A 24,022-nucleotide genomic window follows, 5' to 3' on the forward strand; every position below is an offset into this window, starting at 1 on the left:
ACGCTTTTGACACCGCACGTCAAAAGCGGGTTATAATCAAATTGATTGCTTTTGAAATATCGTCTCTGGCATGCGACTATATTCGTGATTTTCAGTCAGAGAGGTAACATTGCATAGTAACCGACGGAAAGTCGAGTAAAACAGACGTGATTTCTGTCGCTCCTCAAAGTAGTATTACAGGCCCTCTGCTGTTCCTTATCTACATAGACTATTTATTAGACAGTATAAGCAGCCGTCTTAGGTTGATTGCTGATGATGCTGTCGTTTATCGTCTAGAAAAGTCATCAGACGATCATAACCAATTGCAAACGGTCTAGATAAGATATCTGTAGGGTGCAAAAATTGGCAATCGATCCTAAATAATGAAAAGTGTGAGGTCATCTTCGATTACATGATAAATCAATGAAATCTAAAGGCCGTAAATTTAACTAAATACCTAGGAATTACCATTGCGACGAAATTAAATTGGAAATAATATTTACAAAATATTGAGAAAAACCAAAGACTTCGCTTTATTGGCAAAACACTTAGAAGACGTGTCTGATCTACTAAAGAGACTGCCTACACTACGCTTGTCCGTCCTCTCTTGGAGTACTGCTGCGCGGTCTGGGATCCTTACCAGATAGAATTAACGGAGTACATCGAGGAAGTTCAAGGAAGAGAAGAACGCTTTGTATTATCGCAAAATAGGAGAGAGAGTCTCACGGAGATAGCACAAGATTTGAGACGGACACCATTAAAATAAAGGCTTTTTCATTGCAACGAATCTTCTCACGAAATTTCAGTCACCAGCTTTCTCCTCAGAATGCGAAACTAGTTTATTGACGCCGGCCTACATAGCGAGAAACGATCATCGTAATAAAATAAGGGAAATCAGACCTCGCACGGAAGGATACAGGTGTTCGTTTCTTCCGATCACTGTTCGAAAGTGGAATAATAGAGTATTATTGCGAAGCTCGTTTGATGAACCCTCTGCCAGGCGCTTAAGTGCGGTTTGCAGAGTATCCATGTAGATGTAGACGTAGAACATCGTCATAGGCGATGGGACGTAAGTTCATCAACTCGAATAGGAAACTGAAAGGCAGTCCATGGAGTGGCGTCGCAGCTCCTCTCCTCTGAAGAGAATGTTCAAAGACGCACCCTCAGCAGGTGACGTCATGGCTACGGCACTCTGAAGTGGTTAATTCTGTTTGATGTCCTCCATCATGGTGCAACTATCAACTCTCAAGTGTGTTGTGCTACCCTTGAGAAACTGAAGAAAGAAAACCAGTGTGTTCGTTGTCAGTAAAATACAAACGAACTGCTTCTCCATGACAACGCAAGGTCTCATACAAGTCTTCTGACCTGGGACAAGCTCACAAAACTTCAGTGGCCTGATCTTTCTCATCCACCCTACAGCTCGGCTCTCGCACCTTCCGACTTCCGTGTGTTTCGCCTAATGATGGATTCACTCCGCGGGAAGCACAGATTGAAATCTGGGGAGGTTATTGATGGAGCAAGACATTGGCTCTGACGTCCACTAGTACTGTGATACTATGCTGGCACACGTTGCTTCCCTGCAAAGTGGCGTACGGTCATCGCCCTGAAAGGAGGTTATGTTGTAAAATAGGATTTTGTAGTCAAAAGAGTGGCCAATAGCTTGGCGTACTGGAATCCTGGATACAACCAACCTGCTTTCAGAGAAAAAAGTGTTACATTACTTACTGAACCCTCTCGTAGAATTTATTTCATACGACTTACTACTATAAAAGGTTCTAAATCTTCACCCTCTTCAGTAAAATGCAACGTATTTCTGCACAAATATTAGCTTGACGTAGACCCGTCCAGACAGCTGCACACGTCAAAGCGTCCGCATCCTGGACGTTTGGCGCACCAGCCCCGGTTTGAAGCGGATTAACGAGGCGAGCCTGCGTGCTAGCTAGAGCCAGCCTGGATGTAATTTCTGGCGGATTCCCAGATGCCACTAAACGAGATACCCACGTCCATCGTCAGATACACACTACATAATATTTTAGAAAGCTTTTCTCAAACTTGCACATAGAAATTAATCTAGACGCTACCATATGCGGAACACTGATTCCGTTCTGACTGGGGAGGGGGGGGGGGGGTGAATAGATAGGAGATTGATTACGTTATATGTTTAGTCTCCTTAAATCCATAATCTGTAGCAGCAGCCATTACACCGATATTAAATTGTTTTTATTACAAACAACACATTAAAGAAAAGGTAAAAGGTAAAAAATATACACCGAAGAGCCAAAGAAACTGCTAAACTTGACTAATATCATGTACCCCACACCTACCCCCCCCCAACCCACCCAGCACGCAGAAATGCCACAACACGACGTGACATGGACTCGACTAATGTCTGAAGTATTTCTGGAGGGAACTGACACCATGAATCCTGCAAGGCTGTGCATAAATCCGTAAGAGTACGAGCGTGTGGAGATCTCTTCTTAAAAGCATGTTACTAGGCGTCCCAGATATGTTCAGTAATGTTTATATCTGGAGAGTTTGGTGTTTAAATTCAGAACAATGTTCCTGGAGCCACTCTGTAGCAATTCTGCACCTGTGAGGTGTCGCATTGTCTTGTTGGAACTGACCAGGTCCGTCGGAATGCGTAATGGACATGAATCGATGCAGGTGATCAGATAGGATGTTCAAGTACGTGTTAACTGTCAGAATCGTATCTAGGCGTATCAGGGGTGCCATATCACTCCAACTGCACACACCCCACACCATTGCAGAGCCTCCACCACTTTGAATAGTCTCCTGATGACGTGCAGGGTCCATGGATCCATGAGGTTGTCTCCATAACCGTACACGTCCATACACTTTATACAATCTGAAACAAGACTCGTCCGACCAGACAACAAATTTACAGTCATCAACAGTCCCCCAGGCGAGGGGTAAAGCTTTGTGTCGCGCAGTCATCAAGCGTACACGAGTGACCCTTTGTTGTTGATCGCCGAGGATTGAAATCTGCAGCAATTTGAGGAAGTGTTGCACTTCTGTCACATTGAACGATTCTCTTCAGTCATCGTCGGTCCCTTTCTTTCAGGATCATTTTCTGGCCCCAGCGATGTCGGAGAGTTGATACTTACCAGATTCGTGATATTCACGGTACGCTCGTGAAATGGTCGAACGGCAAAATCCCCACTTCATCGCCACCTCGGATATGCCGTGTCCCATTGCTCGTGCGACGACTATAACACCAGGTTCAAACTCACTTAAATCTTGATAACCTGCCATTGTAGAAGCAGTAACCGATACAACAACTGCACCAGATACTTGTCTTATATAGGCGTCGCCTACCGCAGCGCCGTATTCTGCATATTTACATATCTGTGTATTTGAATACGCATCTCTATACCAGTTTCTCTGGCGCTTCAGTGTATGTTTTGATGGAGCGTATCTCCAGTATGTCAAAATATAAGATTATAATTCTACTTGGGTTCTTAAGTTATCGCGTAAGACTTATTTCGTGAGGCAGTGTGGCCTAACGACATAACTGTGATTGTACGTATTCAATAATTTCTCGTCTTCTGTGCCTGTGCGTACGAAACGTCGTAAGGCAACTCTGTAGACTATATGTTTCAGGGTGCATACTAAGAATTCCCACTTTGCTCATTGGCGTTGATAATGCAGTGGTATCTGATGCTGCTACAGAAATGAATTTACTTGCCTGTTTCTTTCCAGCGTTAATAATTGTCAGCGAACTGCAGACATATTTTGAAGTAGTAACAATATAAGCGTCATCGAGTGTACCCGTCTTTGCATGTCGGCAGCGCTAGGACACAGTCTGTTACTTTACATCATCGCCACAGTCGTGCAATATTACTAGTAACAAACTGCAATTCAGCAGGCCGCTATCCGCCGATAAGCCCTTTGTGCACTAAACATGGACAGTGCCCTTATCGTCTCCCTTTGTGTGTTCGCATGAGTCACTTCTGGTTCTACTGGCTACTTCTTATCTAGAGACACACTTGCTCCCACGTCACCTGACCTTTCTTTGGCCGTGATAGGTTTTATGTTTTGAGTCTCAAGTTTCATTGAACATCTTGTACTACGAGGAGAGTCAATAAGTGATTCAACACTTTTCTTCTGCAAGCAGATTGGTTTTATTGAGGATTCCAAAACACCTTATTACTCTCCACTCTTCTGACTACAAAACCACACGTTTCAACATGTGACGGCGTTACGCCACCTTACTAAGAGGGCCTTTATGCCCACCTGGCACCATCGTACTAGCCGACATCGAAGCCAAGGTATTGCTACATCAAAAACCTACCCATGATCCACGTACTGCTTCCCGCAGATTTCATCCTTCATTGATCCAAACATCTACATCTACATCTACATCCATACTCCGCAAGCCACCCGACGGTGTGTGGTGGAGGACACTTTGAGTACCTCTATCTGTTCTTCCTTCTATTCCAGTCTCATATTGTTCGTGGAAAGAAAGATTGTCAGTATGCCTTTGTGTGGGCTCTAATCTCGCTGATTTTATCCTCATGGTCTCTTGGCGAAATATACGTAGGAGGGAGCATTACTGCTTGACTCATCGGTGAAGGTATGTTCTCGAAACTTCAACAAAAGCCCGTAATGAGCTACTGAGCGTCTCTCTTGCAGAGTCTTCCACGGGAGTTTATCTATCATCACTGGTGAGCAATATTCAAGTAGCGGGCGAACAAGCGTACTGTAACCTACTTCCTTTGTTTTCGGATTGCATTTCCTTAGTATTCTTCCAATGAATCTCAGACTGGCATCTGCTTTACCGACGATCAACTTTATATGATCATTCCATTTTAAATCACTCCTAATGCCTACTCCCAGATAGTTTATGGAATTAACTGATTCCAGTTGCTGACCTGCTATACTGTAGCTAAATGATAAAGGATCTTTCTTTCTGTGTATTCGCAGCACATTACACTTGTACACATTGAGATTCAATTGCCATTCCCTGCACCATGCGTCAATTCGTTGCAGATCCTCCTGCATTTCAGTACAATTTTCCATTGTTACAACCTCTCGATATACCACAGCATCGTCCGCAAAAAGCTTCAGTGAACTTCTGATGTTATCCACAAGGTCATTTACGTATATTGTGAATAGCAACGTTCCTAACACACTCCCCTGCGGCACACCTGAAATCACTCTTATTTCGGAAGACTTCTCTCCATTGACAATGACATGCTGCGTTCTGGTATCTAGGAACTCTTCAATCCAACCACACAATTGGTCTGATAGTCCATATGCTCTTACTTTGGTCATTATACGACTGTGGGGAACTGTATCGAACGCCTTGCGGAAGTCAAGAAACACGGCATCTACTGTGAACCCGTATCTATGGCCCTCTGAGTCTCGTGGACGAATAGCGCGAGCTGGGTTTCACACGATCGTCTTTTTCGATACCCATGCTGATTCCTACAGAGTAGATTTCTAGTCTCCAGAAAAGTCATTATACTCGAACATAATACGTGTTCCAAAATTCTACAACTGATCGACGTTAGAGATATACGTCTATAGTTCTGCACATCTATTCGACGTCTCTTCTTGAAAACGGGATGACCTGTGCCCTTTTCCAATCCTTTGGAACGCTACGCTCGTCTAGAGACGTACGGAACACCGCTGCAAGAAGGGGGGCAAGTTCCTTCGCCACAATCTAGAGAAGGAACTACAGTACAGTCTTCCTCTGTGAAACAGCTTTGGAAAAAGACATTTAGTATTTCGGCCTTCAGTCTGTCATCCTCTGTTTCAGTACCACTTTGGTCACAGAGTGTCTGGGCATTTTGTTTTGATTCACCTACCGCTCTGACATAAGTCCAAAATTTCTTAGGATTTTCTGCCAAGTCAGTACATAGAATTTTACTTTCGAATTCATTGAACGCCTCTCGCATAGCCTTTCTCACACTACATTTAGCTTCGCGTAATTTTTGTTTGTCTGCAAGACTTTGACTATGTTTATGTTTGCTGTGAAGTTCCCTTTGCTTCCGCAGTATTTTTTTAACTTGGTTGTTGTACCACGGTGGTTCTTTTCCATCTTTTACGATCTTGCTTGGCACATACTCATCTAATGCATATTGTACCATGGTTTTGAACTTTGTCCACTGATCCTCAACACTATCTGTACTCGAGACAAAACTTTTGTGTTGAGCAGTCAAGTACTCTGAAACAGATGGAAGTCGAAAGATGGGAGACGAGGGCCGTAGGGTAGATGAAGAACAACAGTTCAGTGTAGTTTTGTGAGTTTCTCTCAGGTGTACAAACTGCTGTGAGGCCTTGTTTTAACATGGAGAAGGAAAAGTTCGTTTGCACTTTTGTGACGACGAAAACGCTGAAGTCGTTTCTTAAATATCCCGAGGGTAGCACTCGCCTTTGAGTAGCCCAACTGCTGGATGAATGTGAGGATTACCAAAAGAGACGTCCAGTTGTGCAGCGAGGTGTTTCAGTGTGATAAGTCTATGACCTCGAATGAGAGTGGCCGCACGTCCCAACGTTGCAGGAGTCACACCTGCATGCGGCCTGTCGGCACGAGGGAGATCACACAAGTTCACACGTCATTGTTAAGATGATGATAGGCGCCTCGCCCAAAGTCTAACAGTGCTTTTGTTCATTGCTATATCTCCGCAGACAATCTGCAAGCGCCTGCGAATATCTTCGAATTTCTGGTTTTCCTTTAAAAAAAAAAAACTCAATGACAGCTCCCTGCTTGGAAGGCATTTCCGTTACAGACGCCATTTTGAAGGCTGCATACAGTGCTGCCATCTATTGGAACTTCATGAAACTGTAAGAGGAGGAGCAGAAATACTACGCGGTGTCCCACTATAAATTCCACATTTTCCAACCAAATATGGCCGAGAAAAAAAGTGCTGCATCTTTTATTGACTGCTCCCCGTAGGTCGCCGTTGAGCATACTTTCAGCTGGTGTGACAGCGTCTGCCACTGTTGATATCTGCGGAGTCAACTCGGAGCCTCCAGATGTCTCTTTGGTACGCCTTTCTCCCTTTTCTCCCTTATTGTATTGGCCAGTGTTAGTGTCTGCTGATGTGCCGAGACGAAGACTTAAAATTCTCACGCTGTTGGTCCATACCTTCTACGACTGCTAGCGAGCTTGCTACGAGACTGTGCTTGATAGCGATATACACTCTATCACTTCTCCAACTGAACCAAATAATTCTTGACCGATTGCGACCTTACAGAACTACTACTGAACGATTTTAATGACTGTTAGGTTCAATAAATACATGGGTACACTACTGGAAAGGAGGCAATTGAATATGGCATTGCCGCGCAAGATTAGCCGAGTAGTCTCAGGCGCTGCAGTCATGGACTGTGCGGCTGGTCCCGGCGGAGGTTCGAGTCCGCCCTCGGGCATGGGTGTGTGTATTTGTCCTTAGGATAATTTAGGTTAAGTAGTGTGTAAGCTTAGGGACTGATGACCTTAGCAGTTGAGTCCCATAAGATTTCACACACATTTGAACATTTGAATATGGCACAAAAATTTCTTTGAAGTGAGTTTAGAGAGAATTCAAAGAATGTTCTTGAGAGGAATGTATCGAACATTGTTATTAGTCGACTAAAGGACTCATCTAGTTCGTTCTAATACAGCCGCGACATTTCTGCTGATGCCTTATTTCGGTGGGCACTTTAATTGGGTGTGAGCAATAGCTTGAGCTCAGCGACCTTTCTGATGTTCAAAATGTCGTACTACACGTGAAAACAGATCCATGAATTTTATTCTATTGTTGCGCTATCCCTTGGCTGTAAAACGGTGGTCTTCGAGCAACAGGGCCTCTACTTCCCTTTGGATTCCTAGTTCTTGTCGGAGACATGGTTTGGCATTTCGTTTTTAGGTATTGAGACTTGAGACTAGCCGGCCGCGGTGGTCTAACGGTTCTAGGCGCTCAGTCCGGAACCGCGCGACTGCTACGGTCGCAGGTTCGAATCCTGCCTCGGGCATAGATGTGTGTGATGTCCTTAGGTTAGTTAGGTTTAAGTAGTTCTAAGTTCTAGGGGACTGATGACCTAAGATGTTAAGTCCCATAGTGCTCAGAGCCATTTGAACCATTTTTGAACTTGAGACTAGATCATACGATGGTGGATAGTTGTCGTACGCCTACATCAATTCAGCATGGACTGCCTCAGCGTTGTTTACCTTCGAATGCAGAGAACTCACAACATCCGTTCAATACACAATCGGAAAATTTTGCATTAGTTTGGTGCATAAGTTCGTAGAGTTTTTATTTTGCTTGCTAGTGTTCCTGTTTGTATGGCTTTATTTATCGATTGTTATTTTTTATCTGCAGTTCACTGTTGTTAACTGAGTTTAGATATTCTCTCCCGGCGGGGTCAGCGATTTTTCTCTGCCTCGTGATGACTGGGTGTTGTGTGCTGTCCTTAGGTCAGTTGGGTTTAAGTAGTTCTAAGTTCTAGGGGACTGATGACCATAGATGTTAAGTCCCATAGTGCTCAGATCCATTTGAACTATTTTTAGATATTCTCATTTTGTCATTTGGAGATAATGAGTGGAGCTATAGGCGCTAGAAAGTGAGTGTTAAGTGGATAAATCGGAACATTCGCGACGTATTCTTCTGTTTTCTGTAGAGATATAACAGTAATGAATGCAGCCAGAGACATTTGCACCGTGCGTGGGGATAATGTCATTAGACAGAGCACGCCAAGAAAATGGTGGAGGATGGTTTTGACATGAGTCTGTTCAGGAAGACATTCGGGATTTGATGAAGATCATTTAAAGGCATTAATCCAAGGTGGTCCACGTCATTGTACTAGAGAACTGCCAAATTATTCTTCCACCGTGCAACATTTGCATGCAGCTGGAAGGTTCAAAAATCGGGTGTATGGATATCGCATGATCTAAGCCAAACTCACTAAAATCAGCGGGTGGTCACATACGCATTTCTGATTGTTCGTTATGAATTGGCTCGTGAACAACACCGAGCATTCCTATCGTTACTGGTGATGGGAAATTGCGTCTTTCTGCTAATATACGGAAAAGAAAGGAATGGCTGAGCCCAAACAAAGCATCGACTCCTCTTAAAAAAACCTGCGCACATACACAGAAGCTTATGTTATGCATCGGGTGGAACTGCGACGGTGTGGTGCACTACGAATAGCTTCCCCGAAGTGTAGTCATCTCTGCTGACATTTCTTGTCAACAACTGAGACGTCTGGCAGACGCAGTCAAAAAACAACGACCAGGAAGACTGCGTGAAGCGATGATACTCCGCGATATCGCCCGCCCGCTACACTGGACTTGGGTTGGAAAGACGTTCCGTTCCCACCTGATTCACCTGATCTTACGTCTTCAGATTTTATCTCCTCCGCTCTTTGTCGAACAATTTTCTGGATGAAAAGTCGATCCGAATATGGCTCTACGACTGCTTCGCCTCAAAACCACGTTATTTCTACAGTCGCGGAATCGAAAAGTTACTCTAGCGTTGGCAGACTGTTGTAAATAGTGAAGGAGAATATGTTATTGATGACTCTAGTCTCTGTTATATGCATCTCTTATGTTCGTTAAACTTATTGAAAAACTGTACGAAGTGTAAGTAGAGAGTTCAGGTTTTTATGTTGGTAACTCCACATAGCACTCTGCATATAAATCAGTGACTGTGCTGTGTGCAGTCTCTAGCTGGTTGGACTCAGTGTTGGAATATTCGCTTGTGTAGTGTTCCCTAACAGCACGTAGCGTTGGGCAGTTGGAGGTGAGCCGCCAGCAATAGTGTATGTGGAGAGAGTTTTGAGAGGTTACTATAAGCGGATGATCTGGACTTGGTCCACCAGAGAAAGGTAATTTTTAAAGATGGAGTTCATGAATTGATATATGATGACTTTTGAACATTATTAAGGTTAAATATATTGTTTGTTCTCTATCAAAATCTTTCATTTGCTAACTATACCTATCAGTAGTTAGTGCCTTCTGTAGTTCGAATCTTTTATTTAGCTGGCAGTATTGGCGCTTGCTGTATTGCATTAGTTAGAGTAACAAAGATTTTTGTGAGATAAGTGATTCATGAAAGGTATAGGTTATTGTTAGTTAGGGCCATTCTTTTGTAGGGATTATTGAAAGTCAGATTGCGTTGCGCTAAAAATATTGTGTGTCAGTTTAGTGATGATCAGAATAAGTAAAGAGTCTGAGTCTGAGTACGTTGAGTTTTGCTCAGCTGTTTGAAAATCAAATAACGTAAGAGGTTTTTTTTAAATTTTTTCTAAGGGGATGTTTCAGAAGTTGTTCACTAACCAAATACATAAATATAAAAGTTTGACAAGTTTGTGCTTCTCTGTTATTTTTTGGCGATGTCCTGCACATCTTTTTCTGAACTGGATGCTGGCAACTAGAAAAACAAGATACTGATACCCTTGTAGGTTTGCACCAATGTGGAGCATAGGAGTGTCATTAAATGTCTGTTAGCTAAAAGATTGAAACCAATAGATATTCATCGTCGGATGGCAATGCAATGTTATGAACCTTATATGAGTCGGACACAGGTGTACGAGAGGGCGGATAAATTCGAACGGAATGTAACAATAATTGTAGATTCGTCACTCCCAGCGCGCTCTATCTGTGTTGTCATTGCGAAAAGCACTGCGAGAGATGATGAGTTGGTACAGGAAAACAGGCGTATTGCAGCAACGATGAACATTAGTGTCGGATCAGCCCACCATATTGTTCATGCCGTACTGATGTTCCAGAAATTTTGATAAAAGAAACAAAAGAAAGTAGCTTGAATGTCTGCAGGGAGCTTTTGCTACAGCACGAGTCTGAAGAGGAGTCATATCTTCGTAGCACTGTAATGGGAGATGGAAGTTCGGTGCCCATTCAACCCATTGAAAGAAGCTCTCAGTGGCTCACGGTTCGCTGATGATGCAATCAGCAATGCATAATAAGTTAGAAAAAAGTCCCTAAAACTTGTTTTTACATGAAAGCTGAGAAACTTGTCCAGCGTTGGCATACACTGAGATGACAAAAGTCATGGAATAGCGATGTGAACATATACAGAAGGGCCGTGCGTTTCTAGGCGCTTCAGTCTGGAATCGTGTGACCGCTACGGTCGCAGGTTCGAATTCTGCCTCGGACATGGATGTGTGTACTGTCCTTAGGTTAGTTATGTTTAATTAGTTCTAACTTCTAGGGGACTGATGATCTCACATGTTAAGTCCCATAGTGCTCAGAGCCATTTGAACCATATACAGATGGCGGTAATATCGAATACACAAGATATAAAAGTGTGGTGCATTGATGAAGCTGTCATTTTTACTCAGGTCATTCATATGAAAAGGTTTCCGACGTGACAATGGCCGCAGGACGGGAATTAACAGACCTTGAATACGGAGTGGTACTTTGAACTAGACGAGTGGGACTTCAACGTTGAGGAATTCAGTATTGCTAGATCCACTATGTCTAGAGTGTATCGAGACTATCAAATTTCAGGCATTTTCTCTAGCCACGGACAACGCAGTGACCGGCAGCCTTCACTTAACAACCGAGAGCAGCAGCGTTTGGGTAGAGTTGTCAGTGCTAACAAACAACACTGCGTGAAATAATAGCAGATATAAATGTGGGACGTACTACGAACGTGTCCGTTAGGACAGTGTAGCGAAATTTTGTGTTAATGGTTTATGGTAGCAGACGACCAACGCGGCGAGTGCCTTTGCTAACAGCACGGCATCGCCTGCAACGCTTCTCCTGCACTCGCTACCATATCGGTTCGACCCCGGACGACTGGAAAAGCATGACCTGGTCGGACGAGTTCCGATTTCAGTTGGTAAGAGCTGATGCTAGGTTCGAGTGTGGCGCAGACTCTTCGAAACCATGGACGCAACTGTCAACAAGGCACTGTGCAGGCTGATAGTGGCTCCGTAATAATGTGGGCTGTGTTTACATGGAATTAACCGATAGTTGACTAGAAATGGCCATGTTCGCTTTCTTGGCGACCATTTGCAACCATTCATGGATTTCATGCCCCCAAACGCCGATGGAATTTTTATGGATGACAATGCGCCATGTTATCGGGCCATAATTGTGAGCGATTCCTTCGAAGAACTTTCTGGACAATTCAAGGGAATGATTTGGCCACCCTGATCCTCTAACATGACTCCCATGGAACGTTTGTGGGACAGAATCATGCACAATATCCTGCACCGGCAACACGTTTGGAATTATGGACGGCTATAGAGGCAGCATGGCTCAATATTTCTACAGGGGACCTCCAACGATGTGTTGAGTCCATGCCACGTCGAGACGCTTCACTGCACCGGGCAAAAGGAGATCCGATACTATATTGAGGGATATCCTATGGGTTTTGTTACCTCATTGTAAATGCACTGAAAACTTGAGAGCGTCGAAAAATAAGTAAGTGTTGTATTCCGTTTTCGTAACAGATTCTTTTTAAAAATCCCAGTTTTTAGTTGAATGACCCTTGTTTTGTCACGATACTTCAGGCTGCCTCATTTTGTGATGGTTCATGTAGCGGAGTTTTGCGTCACTGCGGTGTGAATACTTCGTAGTGTACCATGACTGCAGAAATGTACCTAAATACAAACAAAAATTAATTAAGGGCCCTTTTTTACAGGCCGACTGTTGAAACTTCATTAGTGCCGTTCGTACTGTTTTCTCGATCTTCTTCAGTCGGGGAACAGTTTTGTTTGCTACAAGAAAATTATCCGCATGGTCAGTACGACTACGTCAGGACTATCGTCAATTGACAGTTCAGTGAATATTGTTGTGACTTCCCTAGACGCGGCAACAGGCAAGAGAGGCGCGCTGGAAGTGGCGCGCCCAGTGGCGGCACAGCAGACACGACTGGCTGCACGTCTTCTTTCCAGACGGGTTCCGCGCCTGGGTACAGCATTACGGTGGACGTATCCGTGTGTTTCCGGTTAGGCCTGGACGAACGTTACCAGATTGCACTCGTCATGTGACCCCATAACCAGCTGCTGTCGCTGTCACTTGTGGTAGCTTTGCGTACTAAATTTCCCGTCACGTATTCAGAATAACATCAACAGATTTAATCATTTATTCTTCCCGATATACCGTACACGAATAGTAAGTACAGTCTTAAGATAAAAGAAACGATGCACCACGAAGCAATTATCGGAATGGGACAGAAATCGGTAGATGTGATGTACATGTACAAACAAACAAATGATTTCCACTTCAGAAAAATTGGATGACCTAACTGTTGCCAGGACAACGGCTCTGCTGCCCTGGGAGACCCCGTGCGGCAGGCACGGCTGCAGCTGTCGGCCTCCGGCGGCGGCGGCGTGCTGCGCTGGGCGGTCTGCGCTCCCGAGTCCTGCTCGGCGGACGACGCGGCGCTCCTGCTGCGTCACAAACTGCAGCACCTGCTGCCCGCCTCTGGCGCTAACGACACTGCCGTCGACGTGTCGCAGAGTGCTTGCAGCGTGGCCGCCACAACCCCGTTGGCTCCCAAGGAATGGGCATTCTTGTAAGTTGGCCCCTCCCATAGAAAGATCCATCAGAAAGTCCTAGGGTTGTTCTACTGAGAATGTCATTTACATGTTCACTCACCGGTATTTTCAAGCATTAAACCATAAAATAGCTCCGGCTCGTATTTTCTGCGATCTGTCTAAGGCATTCGACTGTGTGAATCACAATATTCTCCTAGATAACTTGAAGTTTTATGGGACTGATCGTATAGCCAACTAATGGGCAACGTGATATCTAACCAAAAGAATGCAAAAAGTTGTATTTAGAATTCAACCAATATAGTCAGGGTTCATAATTCTGACTGAGGAGGAATCACGTATGCTGTTCCCCAACGATCAATCTTAGGTACACTATTGCTTCTCATATACGTAGACAATCCTCCTTCTAATACACAACAAACAGAATTGGTCTGACTAGTTTTCTGCGTATGGTTTCACCCTCAATTTAAAAAAGACACAACATATTCAGTTCTGCATATCGATGGGTGCTACACCAACGATAAGTGTAACGTATGGAGAGTAAACAATAAATAAGGTGAAAACTTCAAAACTCTTGGGTGTCCATATTGGTGAGAGTATAAATTGGAAGATGCACAATTTGGAACTACTAAAACAACTTAGGTTAGCCAGTTTCATTTGCGCTTACAATCATTGTAAATCTTGGGTAGAGACAAGTCAATCAGTTGACACATTGTGCATATTTTCATTCGGTAATGTCATATGGAGCCAACGGCCTTGCTGCAGTGATAAAACTGGTTCCCCAGAGATCATCGAAGTTAAGCCCTTTCGGGCTGGACAGCACTTGGATGGTGACCGTCCGGTCTGCCGAGCGCTGTAGGCAAGCGGGGTGCACTCAGCCCTTGTGAGGTAGAACTCAGGAGCTACGTAACTGAGAAGTAGCGACTCCGATCTCGTAAACCGACATACGGCCGGGAGAGCGGTGTCATATGGAGTAATGTTCTGGGGCAACGCATGTTTAAGAAAGAAAGTCTTCATTGTGCAAAAATGTGCTTTAAGAATAATATGTGGCGCTCGTCCACGCTCATCTTGTAGACATCTGTTTAAGGAGGTGAGCATTCTGACTACTGCTTCACAATGTATTTATTCCCTTATGAAGTTTGTTGTAAATAACCCACTACAGTTCAAAAGTAACAATGACGTACGTAATAACAATACCAGAAGTAAAAATGACATCATTACTCTATTCAGGTGGCCTTTAGGACAATGTTTCCAACAAAAATTTGCGCTTACTTGCCCACTGATATAAAATGTCCGACAGGCAGCAAATCAAAATTTCAAAGGAAACTGAGACGTATCTCCTTGACATCTGTACATCTTTTTTCGTTTTGGAAAAAAGGAAAAAGATTTAGAAATGTCGAGATATAACCATATGTACAAATTAATTTGCGATATGAACGTAAAATGATTCGTTCCACATCAGTTCCATCTATCGTGAAAATTATTCATGGAACATGAAACTAATTAACTGACTAAGAAGTTTTGGTCGTAAGTAAAGTCAACGGACATGCCCATACTTTCAGTTCATTATCTTGAGAATCCGTCTGGTGTTGAAACAAGACAGCAGACAGGAAGCATTTTGATGCACGAAAGGATGAAAGTGGTACATGGCTGGGGGCTGCGGGGGGCCTAAATATTTACATATCTCAATAATAACAACTACATACGACACATCGGCCTGGTGCTACTCTTTCAGTTGGACGCTGTTTCGACGAAGCAACTATTAATGAGAGCGCCTCAGGTTCAATAACACAGAAAATCACCTATGCTCAAATCCCGCAAACGTCACTCAAAATAATAGATCAAGTGTTGCATTACAAAACAGAGAGGATATCTATATTACTAAAATGCTGTCCCAGAACCTGAAATCAGTACCAGTTGCAGCGTAGAGGCAACAAATATACGATTTCCAATATTTCCTGTAAATATTGACCTAATTAAAAAATTTAAAACGCTATCGTAATGTACTCATTAAGAGGTATAATCTCATGTTAAACGTTTTACGCAGAAAATATCACAGAAACTGTTTGTCTTGAGGTATTGTAACTTACAGCGCGTAAATTCGCGGACGTTATTCATCCAGCACTTGAGAATGTGAGCACTTGGCGACTTCCAACAAAGTTTACACATAATTTCAAACCTTCACGAAACTTTTCCTCGCTGACACCCCCTACAAAACGACCGAAGGAAAAAGTTTATTGCTTATTTCGTTTTCGTTGTTCGTTCAGTCAAACTCCAGCATTAGGCACGACTTTTTAATTTATTTTCTTCTTTACTACTCTGTTCTCAACACACTTTGCCTGCGGTGTCTACATACCTCATTTAATGTACCTACGAAATTATATCTTTTGCACGACACACAATTCAGGAGATATGACGTTATAAACATTGAGATGCGTGAAACACCTGCTTTTGCTTCAAATGGAGGGCAAATAACCCTGTTTGTATTCATCCAGTCAATTACAACGAGAGCACTTAGCAACTTCCAACAAACTTTAAGCGTAATTTCAAACATTTCCTAAACTTTTTCACACTTGCATGATTAAAGGCAAATATTTAACACATTAGCTCATCAGTAAAGTAATCAGACTTTAGAAGCTGTTTTATACATGGGAACTCTATTCTTTAAAGAGTTGGGGTGTTACTAATGTTACAATAAATGCCCTCTTAGCGAGAATTTTATAATCACAGTGACTGTTGCCTCATAATAAAAGGAACTCAGGTAATCAGTCAGCGAACCTCTAAAAAATTAACATACCACTGTAAGGAACAAAAATAAAAGCACATATTCACATGTTGAACTTGACGATGATATTTTATCAGAATATTTTAACGATCTGAAGATTGCGGTAAGCCGAAACCGGTAATAAAGTGTAAAGAAATCTGTGTGATCAAGACGGACTTGTGAAAATAAAAGTGCCAAAGAACATTTTGATACTCAGTCTTCAATAAATATATATAATTCTTACAAGCCGCTACTGTGCAGTCAATGATTACTTGCTGTCACATAAGAGTCTTCAAACGCAAGTATTTTTAAACACAATCGCAAACATTTTTGTTACTTTCCTTTGTTCGGATACTAGTCTGTCGCAGACAGTTCTTTCTCGTACCTCTTTAACGTGGTTCATTGTAATCGTCTCCTTGTTTCTCGTTTGTTTTGACGGGCCTCCGTCGAACATGGGATGACGATCTGCCGTGGGCCTCGCCTCGTCTCCGCTGAGCATGGAAGAAGAGAGAAAGGTTACTACTGAAGGTCTGAGCGTGTCGTGAATGCGTGGTTACCTTTGTTCCATTTCACATGTGTCTATGGCGACGTTATATTGGAGATCTATTCTTGGCAGCATAGTCTTTCCTTCTTTATTTGACGAATCTTTATGCCGGTTTATCAACAGTCTATTCGTCTCCAGATTTTCATATGTGTAGTCATCCCCCATCTCTCAGTACGATATCTGAAGGTATTGTAACTTACCATAAGGACTATCGAATATTTCTACTGCTAGAACAGTTAAATGCAATAATGGTCATGTATAGGAAGGGATTTGAAACGATTTCCTTGATCTTTTCTGGTCCAGACTCTTCTTTCTAGCAAATCTTCTGCGTGGCATCTTCTGTTCTTGGTGCATGTTACTGTCTTCTCACTTGTGTCTTCGTTCTTCTGTGGACCGGGAATTGGGATTGAAGATCTGCTAAATCTCGTTGTCGTTTAATCCGTTCTTATGGCGTCTTCTTTGAAATTGTTGTGTATTCTTTTATTGTATTCGGTTGTTCATCTAAATAGATTGGACAGCCTTCCATCGTTTTCTCGCTCCGTCCCATGAGTATTCAGGGGCTGTTTCGCGGTTGTTGCGTCCCGTACGGTCTGATAACGGTTTCAGCGATTCTGCAAGTTGAGCTACAGTACGCGTCTCTTCTTCTTCCTGTGGTGAATTTAAACATGCACTCTTCCTCGCTGTACTATGTCCGCCTTCGTTCCGGTTCAGGGGACATCCCTCATCTCTCTATATGCTGCTTTGAACAGTTCGCAATAGAAGTGTCAAGTATCTACACTTTCGCAAAACCATTGTTATGAAGCTTGTATTTGGCCTACGTGTGAGTAAAGCTCTCTTCATGGTATATGTTCATTATATCTAGGATCAGTTGTAGCTCTCCAAACTTTCCCCCCAGATGTATTATCGTCTAGGACCGTTGCTTCCACCAAGGCCTCTTCTTTCGAAATCTCGTAAGGTGACGTACCAGGCACTCACGCTCAGTGTCCCCTCCGCTCTCCTCAGTCCTGCCGCCGATCTGACTGCAATGATGCTGCACCTTGTCTGCTGACTTCATATCTAATACAATGCTTGTTTCCGACCACATTTTCTTACTTTCTTTGTACCTACACGTATTCCCTTTTCCTCTGATATCAATATTTATTTTATTATAACCCCTACTCCCTTAAGTTACTTTATAAACATTAAATCTTTTATTACTTCACACAAAGGATCATTAATTATGTCGAAAAATTGTTTTTCTTATCGCTATTTTTACTTACTTATCTTTTTTTTCTCCCCATTTTGTTTAATTTTTCCTTAAGATAAAGATCATGGTTTCCTCATCTTCATCGCGATAGATAGTAAGACTGAAGTTGATGGTGATGACGATTAGTGAGTTAATGATTTTTCCCATTACCGCTTATTATTTTTTCTAACTGCAAGTATACTGTTATTTTTAAAACTTCGCACCTTGACTTCGACTATAGCGTCTTTTTCTCAGCAATCTCTTCTTTTTGGCGTTAGCTGTAACAGAACTTCAAAAACACAGATTATCCTCTTTCCCTACTCCTTTCCCTTTTCAAAAATATTCTCTATTGTTCTACTCCGTTGTTTTAAAGTTTAAAAATTTCTTTTATCAGTTGTACTTATCCCTTTCCCCTTTTTCTCGATAGTAAACTTTTATGTTCCTTCCTTTCCCCAACATACCCTTCCTTATTGAAATCTTTTCTGGGTCAATCTTACTTCCTACTGTTTATCTCCTTCCACGAAATAACATGTTTCTTGCTTAGATTAATACTTCAATTCTCTTTTCTAATTATTATCTCCTAACGACATCTTATATTCATTTCCCTCATATCTTTTTCAATACCAGATTGTGTACCTTCCACAAATTATATATACACTCCTGAAAATTGAAATAAGAACACCGTGAATTCATTGTCCCAGGAAGGGGAAACTTTATTGACACATTCCTGGGGTCAGATACATCACATGATCACACTGACAGAACCACAGGCACATAGACACAGGCAACAGAGCATGCACAATGTCGGCACTAGTACAGTGTATATCCACCTTTCGCAGCAATACAGGCTGCTATTCTCCCATGGAGACGATCGCAAAGATGCTGGATGTAGTCCTGTGGAACGGCTTGCCATGCCATTTCCACCTGGCGCCTCAGTTGGACCAGCGTTCGTGCTGGATGTGCAGACCGCGTGAGACGACGCTTCATCCAGTCCCAAACATGCTCAATGGGGGACAGATCCGGAGATCTTGCTGGCCAGGGTAGTTGACTTACGCCTTCTAGAGCACGTTGGGTGGCACGGGATACATGCGGACGTGCATTGTCCTGTTGTAACAGCAAGTTCCCTTGCCGGTCTAGGAATGGTAGAACGATGGGTTCGATGACGGTTTGGATGTACCGTGCACTATTCAGTGTCCCCTCGACGATCACCAGTGGTGTACGGCCAGTGTAGGAGATCACTCCCCACACCATGATGCCGGGTGTTGGCCCTGTGTGCCTCGGTCGTATGCAGTCCTGATTGTGGCGCTCACCTGCACGGCGCCAAACACGCATACGACCATCATTGGTACCAAGGCAGAAGCGACTCTCATCGCTGAAGATGACACGTCTCCATTCGTCCCTCCATTCGCGCCTGTCGCGACACCACTGGAGGCGGGCTGCACGATGTTGGGGCGTGAGCGGAAGACGGCCTAATGGTGTGCGGGACCGTAGCCCAGCTTCATGGAGACGGTTGCGAATGGTCCTCGCCGATACCCCAGGAGCAACAGTGTCCCTAATTTGCTGGGAAGTGGCGGTGCGGTCCCCTACGGCACTGCGTAGGATCCTACGGTCTTGGCGTGCATCCGTGCGTCGCTGCGGTCCGGTCCCAGGTCGACGGGCACGTGCACCTTCCGCCGACCACTGGCGACAACATCGATGTACTGTGGAGACCTCACGCCCCACGTGTTGAGCAATTCGGCGGTACGTCCACCCGGCCTCCCGCATGCCCACTATACGCCCTCGCTCAAAGTCCGTCAACTGCACATACGGTTCACGTCCACGCTGTCGCGGCATGCTACCAGTGTTAAAGACTGCGATGGAGCTCCGTATGCCACGGCAAACTGGCTGACACTGACGGCGGCGGTGCACAAATGCTGCGCAGCTAGCGCCATTCGACGGCCAACACCGCGGTTCCTGGTGTGTCCGCTGTGCCGTGCGTTTGATCATTGCTTGTACAGCCCTCTCGCAGTGTCCAGAACAAGTATGGTGGGTCTGACACACCGGTGTCAATGTGTTCTTTTTTCCATTTCCGGGAGTGTATATATGCCTCACATATTCCCCCAAAATATCTCCTCAATTATTTGTTCACTGTCCTTGACGGAACAAATCAGAAATGCCTATCTCCATCTTACCTAACTGTCTATTCTCTTCCTACTTTTTCACTTCCTTTCATCCACAAAAATCAACTTCCTCCTCCTCCACACTACATCTTTAAGAGAGAATCTAATACTATTTCGTCAAGCTATCCATATGCTAATCGCTATCCACCTCCTTATTTTCTACTCTTTCCCCAGAACACATTTCGTTTGCAGAAGAGTTACTTTAGTTCTTTTTTTCTGTCATTTCTTCAACACTCTCCTTTTTACCTTCCTACCAAATTAATTTTATTTAGTTAACTGAGATAGGAACAACTCTGTGTGCATTTTGTTATCTTTCTTTAGTTTCTGGACATTTAATACAACTAAATTCTCGTGTGGAGCTACTCCCTTTTCTCGAACAGTCCACGGGTATACTGCCGGTTCATAGTGTCCAACGGGCACAATATTTCGGCGATCAGACATGTCGTCATCGTCAGGTGCGCTGACTAACTGAGCTCCTGAGGGCGGGCTGCCGATTTAAATCCCCTCCCCCCCACGGGCCGCTCTCTTCGCCGTCCGCGCCCGCGCGCCGGCGGAAGACGTGGGCGGCGGAAACTGTCGTAGCGTCGACTGCCGACGCGGGCGGGATGGCGAAGAGAGCGGCCCGCGGGGGGAGGGGATTTAAATCGGCCGCCCGCCCTCAGGAGCTCAGTTCGTCAGCGCACCTGACAATGGCGACATGTCTGATCACCGAAATATTGTGCCCGTTGGACACTATGAACCGGCAGTATACCCGTGGACTGTTCGAGCGACAAATACGCCGGGAGAAACTGAAGAATTACATCATATACTTTCTTTTCGTCTCTCTAGCCTTTATATAATTTTAAATAACTCACTTGGTGCAAACCTATGGTAAATTATCCTCTTGGCACACTATTTCTCTCTCCATTACATATAAAAGAGCTACAACTTGTACAGTTTGGTTATCATCAGTTTTTGTGCTGCTGTCTATATTCACTGTTACTAACTCCTGTTCTCCATCATCGGTCGATTCCCAGTCAATTGAATCCCAGCATGCTGGTCTTTGTATCCGATTACTAGCTAAACCTAATTCAGATTCTTGCTGGTCAAAACCTATTAACATGTTTAATTTTATAATTAACTTAATTTTACGATTGAACCACTTGTGACTGGTCTTCGTGCCGTTCATCTCGTCAATTCTGTCTTTTACCTGGGTTTGGTGGCCTCAACTCGACTTCCTGTACCGGTCCATTTCCACTTGAGTAACCTGTATTTTGTTGTTGAAAATCTCTAAACCTTCCGGCTTCTTCTAGGAGCAAATCCACTATTGTAATTCCGCTTTCGCGGCGCACCGAAAACATAATTATTGTTCGTCCTATGCGCGTTTCCAAAACAGTAGTTATTATTGCCACTCCTGCCAAATCGATAACCTTTTCCTATGTTATCATTGTCATTGTAATTATTATTAAAGCCTGATCGGTTGCTGTTATTCCCACTATCATTGTTTTCTCTGATTGCACGTTGTTTTCTTGCGTCATCTTCACTGACTATGAATTCAAGTTCTCTTAACATCCCTTTAAATACTTACATATTATCTCCCTTCCTACCAACCAATGACTGATGATAACGTAACGGTAACTTCATTGTGCACATACGTATCAGTTCCCCATCACTGTATGGGTTATCTAAGCACTGATTCTTTTTTGTCATTTCTTCGAAAAGTCCAACCGGTATCTTTTCTCCAGAATTTTCGAATAACTCTTTCTGTAACGACTCATACATTATTCTATTTTGGGTTTCTGTGAACCAATATCGCTCCCAGAATGCGGATTTAAATTGCTCATATGATTGACAGTTTGCAGCTACACTTTGCATGGTTTCCGCTATTGCACCGTCCATATGCCCACAAATAAAATCAAGTTTATGTCTAAGTGGCCAACGCTCTTGTATACCAATCTGGAATTAATTTATAAAAGTGCGTGGGTTTAAGCCGTTCCCGCTTTCTATGTAATGTTGGAATTTTCTGCTGTCAAAAAGTGATCATTGTCAATTTTTTCTATTCCACCATACAGCGTTTGTGTTTTGTCAACATTTTATGTTCCCTTCAACTGTGTCATGTTTTCCCGTTTTCATTCTACCCTATTTGGGTTCTGAGATGACAGATCTACGTCCCGTTTTGCATCGTATCAACATAGGGATGTGCAGTTATCTAAACCATATCTCCGTCGTGTATCTGACTGAAAGATTCGGTTAAATTTCCCATTACTGGACCAGTGTTTTGTCTTCCTATTTGATTCATATTGACTTGCGGTCTATGACCTGTTGTACTGTAACTTGGAAACTGCAGAACTGGCATGTGTCGCCATAACTTGCTCTGTTCTCGCGTCACTCGCGTACTTTCGGAGGGTCGGCTGCTGTTCTGTAGGAATGCTCACGTTCACCATTTCTCGCTCCATTGTCTGTTGTGGCCACACATTACCTGCTTCGCTCACCTGTGCTCACTGTTCTTTTCCTATTTGCTGCTGTTTCGTTTTGGTAATTATTGACGCAACCTCTTGTGGATATACGAATGGAATCTCATGGTTCAAATGGCTCTAAGCACTATCGGAGTTAACATCTGAGGTCATCAGTCCCCTAGACTTAAAACTACTTAAGCCTAACTAACTTAAGGACATCACACACATCCATGCCCGAGGCAAGATTCGAACTTGCGACCGTAGCAGCAGCGCGGTTCCGGACTGAAGCGCCTAGAACCGCACGGTCACACCGGCCGGCGGAATCTCATGTCTTTTTTGTTTTTCCGCTACTGCTACGGAAGATTGCACAAATGACTTGTTAGCTTGTGGATTTCTATCCATCACTATGTCGGATGATACCACTGATTCCGTTGCCGCACGACCGCTTTCTGCACGATTCTCGATACACTGTTTCGATTCTGTACGAAGCTGTTCATACTGTTCCTGATTTTTTCTAACTATGTTTTCAATGCGTGTACCGAATCTTTTTAATGCGGCTCGCGTGACACGTTTTCTGACATTGAGCTCTTCCACGTTTTGTTGCGCCTTACCAGACGTCTTACGTGCTAACTTATCCACTCTGTGATTAACGTTAGACAGTGCATCCTTTACCTGGTCAACGTCAGGACACATATTTTTCTGGTCAGACATTAACGCGCGGGTCTCTCGCCTCTCTTCGGCTTTCAGTAAACTGTTCCTTAACTTCCGTTCGTAGTTTTGTTGATCTTCGCGGACTTTTTTGAGTCCAACATACGTTTCACATTTGAGACCATTTAAGGCAGCATTTGTCTCTGTTTTTAACTTCGCTGTTTCGGGTTTTAAATTCGCCGTTTCGGTTTTTAAATCTGTTAACCCTGACTTTCTTTCAAGTTTCAAGCCTGCTAACCCTGTATTTGTCTGTTTTACGACCATAGTGAGCTGTTTCAGTATTGCGAACACACTATCTGACTCTTCGGCATCGTCACCTGTCACTAATTGATGTAAATTTTGCCGTTCGCGTCTTTCACGTGGCGCCTCACCGACTTCCGTACATAGTGCGGACGCACTTACAGACATTCTTTCTGTTGGAAATTGTCCCGTATGATTCAGAATCACAATATTTGGTTCAACGTACTGGAGTTGTTCGTCTTCTGTTCTACTTCTGACCCACTAGCTCCGTCATTTGTTTGTTTTTATGAATTCTCTGACTGTCACACCAATCGCGAAACTATCACCATTCCCTCTGCACTATCACTACGTCTACGTTCCGTTCGTTAACTCAAACTTGATACTTTTTTTTTGTACACTAATTTCTATCGTGTCAAGATCTTCAGTTTGCCATTTCTGTGATAATTTCCGTAATTCCGCCTTCTCCGACCGTCTAACCTCTGTCTTTGTCGAATT

General features: G+C 43.6%; 1 protein-coding gene across 1 annotated transcript in view; it reads left to right on the plus strand.

Annotated features, from left to right (window-relative positions):
- Positions 1-24,022, plus strand: part of LOC126412249 (nose resistant to fluoxetine protein 6-like) — a 385,456-nt gene that overhangs the window by 183,602 nt on the left and 177,832 nt on the right. The window contains exon 5 of the mRNA XM_050081747.1: positions 13,213-13,472. Coding sequence (XP_049937704.1) covers positions 13,213-13,472 — 260 coding nt within the window. The remainder of the gene's footprint in view (positions 1-13,212; positions 13,473-24,022) is intronic.

The sequence above is a fragment of the Schistocerca serialis genome, chromosome 7 (assembly GCF_023864345.2).
Source record: "Schistocerca serialis cubense isolate TAMUIC-IGC-003099 chromosome 7, iqSchSeri2.2, whole genome shotgun sequence".
Lineage (NCBI taxonomy): Eukaryota > Metazoa > Arthropoda > Insecta > Orthoptera > Acrididae > Schistocerca > Schistocerca serialis.